General features: G+C 37.1%; 1 protein-coding gene across 1 annotated transcript in view; it reads left to right on the forward strand.

Moving 5' to 3' along the window:
* Nucleotides 1-10,805, forward strand: part of ZNF33B (zinc finger protein 33B) — a 28,611-nt gene extending 17,806 nt beyond the window's left edge. The window contains 2 exon segments of the mRNA XM_010340847.3: nt 6,118-8,186; nt 8,188-10,805. Of these exon segments, the coding sequence (XP_010339149.2) occupies nt 6,118-8,186; nt 8,188-8,298 (2,180 nt within the window). The 3' untranslated portion in view covers nt 8,299-10,805.
* Nucleotides 10,806-11,027: the final 222 nt, after the last annotated feature.

Consider the following 11,027-nt stretch of genomic DNA (forward strand, 5'->3'; position numbering starts at 1 on the left):
TTTTGATGCTTACTCCTTTTTTCTACTTACTTTTGGGGTTAATTTGCTTTTTCTAGCTTTTTAAGGTGGAAGCACCTGAGGTAATTGATTTGAGATCTTTTTTTTTTTGACGGAGTCTCGCTCTGTTGCCCAGGCTAGAGTGCAGTAGTGTGATCCCTGCTCACTGCAACCTCTGCCTCCCCGGTTCAAGCAATTCTCCTGCCTCAGCCTCCCAAATATCTTATAGACTACAGGCGCATGCCACCACACCCAGCTAATCATTTGTATTTTTAGTAGAGATGGTGTTTTGCTGTGTTAGCGAGGCGGGTCTCAAACTCCTAACCTCATAATCAGCCTCCCAAAGTGCTGGGATTACAGGCATGAGCCACCATGCTCAGCCTGAGATCTTTCTTATGCAACACAAATATGCATTGTATATGTTTGTATTGTGTGTGTATATATATCCACCATATATAAATGCATATATGTTTCTCATATATGGGATATAATGAATACATTATATTGTGTATTATATATTAAATATATAATATGTAAATTTCGCATATGGAATTTCATATGTGTATATAATAATGCATATGTATATATCCAATATACACATGCATGAAGTTTAACTTGTGTTGGATAAGGAGAAAGGTCGAAATCAATGGTCTTAGCTACTTCCACTTTGAGAATGTAGAAAATAAGACAAATCCATACAGTAGTAGAAGAAAGGATATAACAAAAAACAGAGAACAATATAATCTGTAAAAACAAAAACAGTTGAGAAAATCAGTGAAACCAAAAGTTGGTTCTTTGAGAAGATTGATAAAATGGATAAACTTGTAGGTGGAACAGATTACGAATATCAAACATAAGAATGATGGATCACTGAAGGTTCTATAGATATTATGAAGTAAGTGAGGGAATACTGTATCTGTAAGTTATCAATTTGACCATTTTGATGAAATGGTTTCCTTCAAATAAACAACTACTACTACTTACTCTGAAACAAATAGATAACCTTTCCACAAAGAAAACCCCAGGTCCCCAGATCCCTTCAGTAGTGACTTCCAGCAAACATTAGTACCAATTCTATACAAACTGTTCCAGAAAATTCAAAAAGAGGGAATACTTCCTAAATCATTTTTTGAGTCCAGCATTGCCCTAATAACAAAACCAGAAAAAGACATTGCAAAGAAAGCAAGCTATAGACCAGTGCCCTTCATGAACATAAATTTTAAAACTCCAGGGATTGGAAACCAATTTTGTGGCTAGGTGACTTATACAGTCACATGTTGCTGCACTCTTGTAAGAAGGGACCCTTTTCTTGGCTTAATGCCCTGCTGTTGCCATCTTGAAGTTCTTCACAGTTTTATCTTTGAACTTGGGATTCGTATGTGAAGTCTGATGGACCTGGACTGTGTGCGCAAGTAGACAGGATACTTGAGAGGTAGTGCCCTACCAAGCTAGTCTGTGTATTAAGGCCTGGGAGTGTCCTGGAATTGTGTGTGGGTGGCCAAGGCCATGACCTTTGTCCACATTGGTGGCAGCAGCAGCAAACTCACAAATACTTGCATCCCAGAGAGGACCCATAGTGTGAGGCTGGCTTGCTCGTCTCTTCCCTGAGCCTGTCGCTTTGACATCATAGAAAATATTAATTTTTGGGGGCTAAATACTGGTACAGTAACCTCCAGCTTTCAGGCAGTCATCTTGTCAGTAAAGTATTAGAAAATAAAAGCATACTTGTGGGCATTGTGTTAAGGCAGACTAGGCAGTTACTAGAATTCTTTGGAGTGTAGATTTTTTGGGTTTAAGAACTGCTGCAACATTGCAAAGCAAATATCTACAGGCTTAGAAATAGGAATTTCATTTGATGGGAGAGAACATTATTTTTACATGAAATTTTGGATGAATCAAGTGTTAACAAATAAGTCAATTCTGGCCAGGCACAGTGGCTCAAGCCTGTAATCCCAGCACTTTGGGAGGCTGAGGCAGGTGGATCACGAGGTCAAGAGATCAAGACCAACCTGGTCAACATGGTGAAACCCCATCTCTACTAAAAATAAAAAAAATTAGCTGGGCTTGGTGGCACATGTCTATAATCCCAGCTACTTGAGAGGCTGAGGCAGGAGAATTGCTTGAACTTGGGAGGGGGAGGTTAGAGTGAGCCAAGATTGTGTCACTGTCCTCCAGCCTGGTGACAGAGCTAGACTCCATGAAGAAAGAGATAGAGATAGAGAGAGAGAGAGAGAGAGAGAGAGAGAGAAAGACAGAAAGAGAGCGAGCTCCGGTAATGATTGCATCAGCTGAAAAATCAACCTTCTCAAAATTAAAAATTACTTATCTTGCATTTGCCAAGAATACATGTTACTTTCAATTATATGTTGAAAATGAAGTTGCTAAAAATATAAATTTTGATGACTTAATAAATGAATTTGCAAAGAGTGCCAGAAAATCTTATGATCAATCAAGATATCATATTAACAAATGATTAGAAATCATTGTATTAAAGTTATTACAACAAAACTTCTTTTGTGATTCGTAAATTTGCTGTTACATATTTCTATTATAACATTTTACAAGTAATAAAGTACTTTTTTAAAAGCATAATTTATTCTACCTTTTACTATACTTTTTATACATTCTGAGTAACTGACCTCACATTTTTATTTTGCACTGGCCCATCAATTATGTAGTCATCTCTGTCCTGTATTAAAAAGAAACAATAGAAAAACAGTCAAAGCCATATGACCATTTCAATATATGCAGAGAAAGCATTTGATAAAATTTAGCATCCATTTCTGATGAAAACTCAAATGAAGAATAGAAGATAACTTTCTTTAATCTGATAAAAGTCATCTACAGAAAATGTATAATTGACCTTGTATGTAATTGTGAAAAATGGAATGATTTCTTTCCAATATCAGGAATATGACACGATGTGCACTCATAGTTGTTATTGTAAATATATACTACCCAGTATAACCAGGAATGAAAAAACAGGAGATTAAAGTGGAAAAGAAGTAGAAATGTCTTTATTTACAAAAGATATTATTATCTATGTAGGAAATCTAATGGAGTCTCCCAAGATACGGGAAAAATAATGAGTAGAATTATTGAGTGTAGCTAGGTGGTAGGATAAAAATATGTAAAAATGAATTTTACTTCTATATATTAGCAATGATCAATTGGAAACTGAAATTTTAAAAAGTTCAATTTGTAATAGTTTCAAAAATATTTTCTTTGCAGCTCTGTCTGGCAAAAGTTGTGAAAGACCACACTGGAAACAATAATCTACTGCAGAGAGAAACTGAAGTTTTTCTGTTCATTGAGAAAGGCTCAGTATTGAAAAGTCAGAAAGCTCATTATTGTTAACATGTTTTCTCTTTAAAATGACTTACAGATTCAAAATAATATAATTCCATGTAGTAATTAGCAGGATTTCTCATAGTAATTGACTATGTAATTCTAAACTTTATGTGGAAATATACACAGGAATAATTACAACTTTGAAAAATAAAAGCTGAAAGTCTGGGTGCAGTGCCTCATGCCTGTAATCCCAGCCCTTTGGGAGGCTGAGGTGGGCGGATCACCTGAGGTCGGGAGTTCGACACCAGCCTGACCAACATGGAGAACCCCGGTCTCTACAAAAAATACAGAAGTAGTTGGGCGTGGTGGTGCGTGCCTGTAGTCCCAGCTACTTGGGAGGCTGAGGCAGGAGAATTGCTTCAACCCAGAGGCAGAGGTTGCAGTGAACTGAGAGGGTGCGTTGCCCTCCAGCCTGGGCAACAAGAGTGAAACTCTGTCCAAAAATTAAAAAATAAAAATAAAAATAAAAATAAATAAAAATAAAAGCTGAGTTGTATGTATAACATTACTCGATTTCAAGACTCATTATCAAAGTAAAAGTATGCTGAGACTTGGTCTTTTTCTCGAGAGGACTTCTTCTTCAATTTTTAACATCTAGTCGTTTTACTAAGATTTGTTTTAGAGAAAAATGTTGTTGAACAGTTTTCCCAGGTTCATGGTGGTTCCTTTGAATATATGGATTAGGTCTTTTATTTCTGGACAGTTGTCTTAGATTATACTTTTTTGTTTTTTTGAGACAGAGTTTCACTCTTGTTATCAAGGCTGGAGTGCAATGGTGCGATCTCAGCTCACCGCAACCTCCGCCTCCTGGGTTCAGGCAATTCTCCTGCCTCAGCCTCCTGAGTAGCTGAGATTACAGGCACGTGCCACCATGCCCAGCTAATTTTTTGTATTTTTTTAGTAGAGACGGGGTTTCGCCATGTTGACCAGGATGGTCTCGATCTCTTGACCTCGTGATCCACCCACCTCGGCCTCCCAAAGTGCTGGGATTACAGGCTTGAGCCACCACGCCCGGCTAGATTATACTTTTTAATATTAGATTTATTCCACTGTTTTTTCTTCTGTAAGGACTGCAATAACATATATACTACATTATACTATTTTTTTTTTTTTTTGAGACGGAGTTTCGCTCTTGTTACCCATGCTGGAGTGCAATGGCACGATCTTGGCTCACCGCAACCACTGCCTCCCGGGTTCAGGCAATTCTCCTGCCTCAGCCTCCTAAGTAGCTGGGATTACGAGCACACGCCACCACGCCCAGCTAATTTTTTGTGTTTTTAGTAGAGGTGCAGTTTCACCATGTTGACCAGGATGGATTCGATCTCTTGACCTCGTGATCCACCCACTTCGGCCTCTCAAAGTGCTGGGATTACAGGCTTGAGCCACCGTGCCCAGCCCTATATTATACTTTTATTTATTTATTTCATTGTAGATCATCTTTATCTAGAACTTTCTGATCCAATTTTCTTTTTTCGTACTTTTAAAATTGTGACTATTTCTCTCTTGTTTCATTGTCCTTTACAATGCTGTTTATTCCAGTTTCAGTCAAGTATAGTTTCTTCTTTGGCTTTGTGTTAGTCTACTCAGGCTGCTGTAACAAAGTTCAACAGACTGGATAGTTTAAATAAATTTTCTCACAGTCGTGGAGGTTGGAATTCCAAAGTCAAGGTGACAGCAGGTTTGGTTTCTGATGAGGTCTCTCTCCTTGGCTTGCAGATGACATTTTCTTGTAGTGTTCTCACACAGCCTTTTCTCTCTGCATTTGACCAGTGGTTGGGCGTAAGGGGTAGAAAGCAAGCTTATGCATATGCTTTCCAGTCTCTTCCTCTTCTTATAAGGGCACCAATGCCATTGTATTAGTGTCTTACCCTTATGACTTCATTTAACTTTAGTTAATCTCCTTAAAAGTCCCCATCTTCCAATACAGTCACACTGGAGGTTGGGATTTTAACATATACATTTTTTGGGGGGGACAATTTAGTCCATAACAGATTCCTTAATAAGGAATGTCTTTAATAAGTCCTAAATTACAAGTCTTATTTTCTGTGGTTACTGTCCTCTTTACAACCTCATTCCTGAATTTGATTACCCTTTGCCTCTTTAGTTTGCATGCAATCCAAGTCTCTTCTTTTGGATTTCCCAGTAGCGTGAGCTTTAATCTACATGAACTCAGAAGTCTTCTGAGTATTTTCCCACTCATAGTGAAACTTTCCCTTTCTGGGAGTAGTTTTGTGTTTCATGCCCTCTGGGCTCTCTGTGTCCTCTATTCTACATGATCACTACAGTCTCTGGCTGACTCTTTGTAGGCATGGGCTGTTACTTTTTGCTGTATTTGAATATTTATTTCTTAGTGGTGATTTGAAATTAGTAATATTCTCTATCTCCTAGTTATGCTAAAGTCATGGGTTATTACAAATAATATTATTTGCTCCACTTAGGCTGACCTTTATAGTTCTTGGGGGGATGCATGGGAAATGCATACATGTAAGCAGTTGCTGTTACTCTTTTTACATTAGAGACCAAATGTGTGTATTCAAATGTTAAATTCCTCTCTGTTTTTCCACTAGCCCAGGCCTTTTATTTCTGGTTTTGTGTTTTTTCACCCCAAGCTCATGAAATACAAAAAACATGTACTTGCAGTTATGTTCATCTCTGGAACTTGGCCAGAAAACCAGCATCAGCTACAACATAAGGCATTTGTATAGAGATCTCATTCCCTAAGAAATGTTTTGGTATTTATATGCTAAGATTAATTTTGCTTGTTTCTAGAAGTCTGGACAGCTGATCACCTAAAAGAGAGGAGCCAAGAAAACCAATCTAAACATTTGTGGGAAGTTGTATTCATCAATAATGAAATGCTGACTAAGGAACGAGGTAAAGTAATAGGAATACCATTTAACTTGGATGTAAGTTCTTTTCCTTCCAGAAAAATGTTCTGTCAGTGTGACTCATGTGGAATGAGTTTCAACACTGTTTCAGAATTGGTTCTCAGTAAGATAAACTATTTAGGAAAAACGCCTGATGAATTTAATGCCTGTGGGAAGTTGTTACTCAATATTAAGCATGATAAAACTCATACTCAAGAGAAAAATGAAGTTTTGAAAAATAGGAACACTCTGAGTCTTCGTGAGGACACTTTGCAGCATGGGATGATTCAAACTTTAGAGCACAATTTTGAATATAGTATATGTCAGGAAACCATCCTTGAAAAGGCAATATTCAATACACAGAAGAGAGAGAATGCAGAAGAGAATAACTGTGAATATAATGAATTTGGGAGAACTTTCTGTGATAGTTCTTCCCTCTTGTTCCATCAGATACCTCCCTCAAAGGCCAGTCACTATGAATTTAGTGATTGTGAGAAGTCCTTATGTGTGAAGTCTGCCTTTTCTAAACATGAGGTACCTATGAAACACTATGATTGTAGTGAAAGTGGGAATAATTTCAGGAGGAAATTGTGTCTGTCACAGCTTCAGAAAGGTGATAAAGGAGAGAAACACTTTGAATGTAATCAATGTGGGAAAGCTTTCTGGGAGAAGTCACATCTCACGCGACATCAGAGGGTGCACACGGGAGAGAAACGCTTTCAATGTAATGAATGTGGGAAAACTTTCTGGGAGAAATCAAACCTCACTAAACATCAGAGATCACACACAGGGGAGAAACCTTTTGAATGCAATGAATGTGGGAAAGCCTTTAGCCATAAGTCAGCCCTCACATTACACCAGAGAACACATACAGGGGAGAAACCCTATCAATGTAATGTGTGTGGGAAAACTTTTTACCAGAAATCTGACCTCACTAAACATCAGAGAACACACACTGGGCTGAAACCGTATGAATGTTATGAATGTGGAAAATCCTTCTGTATGAATTCACACCTTACAGTACATCAGAGAACTCACACAGGTGAGAAACCTTTTGAATGTCCTGAGTGTGGGAAATCCTTTTGTCAAAAGTCACATCTTACACAGCATCAGAGAACTCACATAGGAGATAAACCTTATGGATGTAATGCATGTGGGAAAACTTTCTACCACAAGTCAGTACTCACCAGGCATCAGATAATTCATACAGGGTTGAAACCTTATGAATGTTATGAATGTGGGAAAACCTTCTGCTTGAAGTCAGACCTCACAGTACATCAGAGAACTCACACAGGGGAGAAACCCTTTGCATGTCCTGAATGTGGGAAATTCTTCAGCCATAAGTCAACCCTCTCTCAGCATTACAGAACACACACAGGGGAGAAACCCTATGAATGTCATGAATGTGGAAAAATCTTTTACAATAAATCATACCTAACTAAACATAATAGAACACATACAGGGGAGAAACCCTATGAATGCAATGAATGTGGAAAAACCTTCTGCCAGAAGTCACAACTCACTCAGCATCAGAGAATTCACATAGGGGAGAAACCCTATGAATGTAATGAGTGTGGAAAAGCCTTCTGTCATAAGTCAGCTCTAATTGTACATCAGAGAACCCATACAGAAGAAAAGCCCTATAAATGTAACGAATGTGGAAAATCTTTCTGTGTGAAGTCAGGACTTATTTTACATCAAAGAAAGCACACAGGGGAGAAACCCTATGAATGCAATGAATGTGGGAAATCCTTCAGTCACAAATCATCACTCACAGTACATCACAGGGCTCACACAGGAGAGAAATCTTGTCAATGTAATGAATGTGGGAAAATCTTTTACCGTAAATCAGACCTTGCTAAACATCAGAGATCACATACAGGGGAAAAGCCCTATGAATGTAACACATGCAGGAAAACCTTCTCTCAAAAGTCAAACCTCATTGTACATCAGAGAACACACATAGGAGAAAAACATTATTAATGAAATGGATATTAGAAATTTCCAGCCACAAGTCAGCCTCTACAATGCCTCAGAGTATTCACATTGTGGAGAAAGCCCTATTGACATCCTGAATGTTTAGTAACTATCCACAAACTTGCCTTAAATTACTCCAAAGTAACAGCAGGAAATAAACCCATAGACTACAACAATTATAGGACAGCCTTTGTTAGGAAGTTACATTCTATTGAATATCAGATGGTTAATACTGGCATAAAACCTTACAGAATTTTTTGAATTTCTGAAAGTTTTTGGCAAAAATACAAACAAGATTATGTTAGAGTTTACACTGTGGAGAAAAGTGTCAATTTAAGAAATCTAAAGTGAAAATTTTGCTTAGCAATAAAATATAACAAGTTGTTTTCTGTTTGATGCCGTAACAGTTTTTAGGGCACCTAACAATAATTTATGGATGTATATTGTAGAATGTAAAGCTTTAAGGACTTAAAAAAAGTAATAATTAAAATAACCTCACAAGAAGTTGTAATGAGTACAGAGAATTCCCGTGTACACTTCACCAAGCTTCCTCTGAGGATAATATATAATCATAGTGTATGGTCAAGTCCAAGAAATTGATGTTACCATGCTAGTAGATACAGACCTACTAAGATATTACCATGGTTTGCATGTATCATGTATGTGTGTGTGGTTATATCAAACTTTTACCACTTTTACATTTGAGTAACCATCAACACAATTAACTGGAAAGGAATCTGAGATCCATATTGTATCAGGATTACAAAGGAATCAGGATTTAGCCTCAAGTAGTTAATAACCATACCCTTTCTGCAATCCTATCCCTGGCATCCACTTTGAATATGAAGCTTTTTTTTTTAAGCACAGATAAATTGAATAATCAGGGCAATAGCATTAAACACATCTGTGAATTATCCCTGAAGTTCATAGGACTTACATATATGCAAGTGCTATGTGATATAAACCATGTGCTTCATATGCATAATGGAATTTAACATAATTGTGAATAAGAAGTAATTCCATAATTGTGAATAAGAAGTAGGTATCCCTAGTTTAGTAGTGGTTACATCATCAGGCCCATCCCAGATGTTTGTCATGTTATGAAACAATTTAAAGGAGACCCACAGAGCTAATTTTTATCCATTTAAAGTACAGTAATGTCAAAATAACAAATTGTCCAAAAAACAATCTGTCCTGTACATGTGAAAATGTAGGCCTGCCTCCATGTTACTCCCTTTTTCGTCTCATCCCACACCATGAAGTGCCTGGGGTACCTATGTGAACACTTCAGCCTTCAGCCTAAATGATAGTCCAAATTTTCTTTAAGCAGCTGCTCTCTAAGACAAGGCCCTAGAAAGAGGCCCACACATATAATATAGTACAGTTGCTGTCCAGGGCTGTTGGACTGTCATTTCAAGGCTCAGTGTACCCAGACAGGGATCTGGGTCCTCAGAGACTTTTGAGAATATGAAGAGGAGGGTTGAGGCTGGAGCAGAGCCAGGATCAAGGTGGCGTGGAGCTTAATTTATTGACAGTGTGAAGACTGTTCACTATATTACATGATCAGATCATACAAATAATCTAAGATTATGCAGTCTAGTGATCCTAGCTTACACAAGTAATCTAAGCTTCCACTTTAGGGAACTAGAAAAAGAAGAGCAAATTAAATCCAAAGTAACCTGGAAAAAAATGAGAGTAAAAAAGAGTGAAATTGAAGAAAGAAAATCAATAAAACCCAAACCTTGTTCTTTGAAAGGTCAGTAAAATTGATAAACCTCTAGCTAGATTAAGAAAAAAAAAGAAGACAAATATTGCTAATGTCAAAAAATGAAAAGCCATCACAGCTGATCCTGTGATTACCAAAAGTATTATAAAAAATATGGACAACTCTGTCCATAAATTTGTTAGCTAAAATGAACCAATTCCTTGTAAGATGCATTCTCTCAAAACTCATACAAGATAAACCTCAATAGGCATATATACCTGTTAAATACATTGAAGCAGTAATTAATAACCTTCAAAAACAAAGTACTGGGACCAAATGGGTTCACTGATGTGCATTTTTTGAAATACCTAAGGTAGAAATGATACCAAGTCTCTACCATCTCTTTCAGAAAATGAAAGCAGAGATAACACTTACCAACTTATTTTTGTGTGGCCAGCATTACCCTAATACCAAAACCAGGCAAAAATATTACAAGAAAGGAAAACTACAGATCAGTATTTCCAGTGAACACAGATGCAGAAATCCTCAAAATATTAGCAAATCAGGAATGCAAGGCTGGTTCAATATTTGATAATCAGCTCATAGATGACATATGATCATATCAATAGGTACAGAAAAAGCGTTTGACAAAATCCAATGCCCATTCATGATAAAACTCAACGAGGGATACAGAGGAACTTACTCAACTTGGTAAAGAACTACTACAAAAAAAAACTATAGCTAACATCATCCTTCCAACTAGATGCTTTTCTGGTAAGAACAGGAACAAGGCAAGGATATTCCCTCTCACCACTGCTTTTCAACATTGTACTAGAAGTGCTATCTAATGCAGTGATACCAAAAAAAAAAAAAAAAAAAAAAAAAAAAAAAAAAAAAAGTAAATAAAATGCACATAGATTTGGAAGGAGGAAATACAACTGTCTTTCTTAACAAATAACATGATTCTATTTGTAGAGAATTCTAAACAAACACCAGCAAAAACCCTGCTGGCATTAATAAGCAATTATAGCAAGGTTGCAGGATATAGTGCTCAGGCAGATGATAAAAGAAATTAGACATTAAGTCATTAAAAGACACAGAGGATTCCTAAATGCTTATCGTTAAGTGAA

Source organism: Saimiri boliviensis, chromosome 12, assembly GCF_048565385.1.
Source record: "Saimiri boliviensis isolate mSaiBol1 chromosome 12, mSaiBol1.pri, whole genome shotgun sequence".
Lineage (NCBI taxonomy): Eukaryota > Metazoa > Chordata > Mammalia > Primates > Cebidae > Saimiri > Saimiri boliviensis.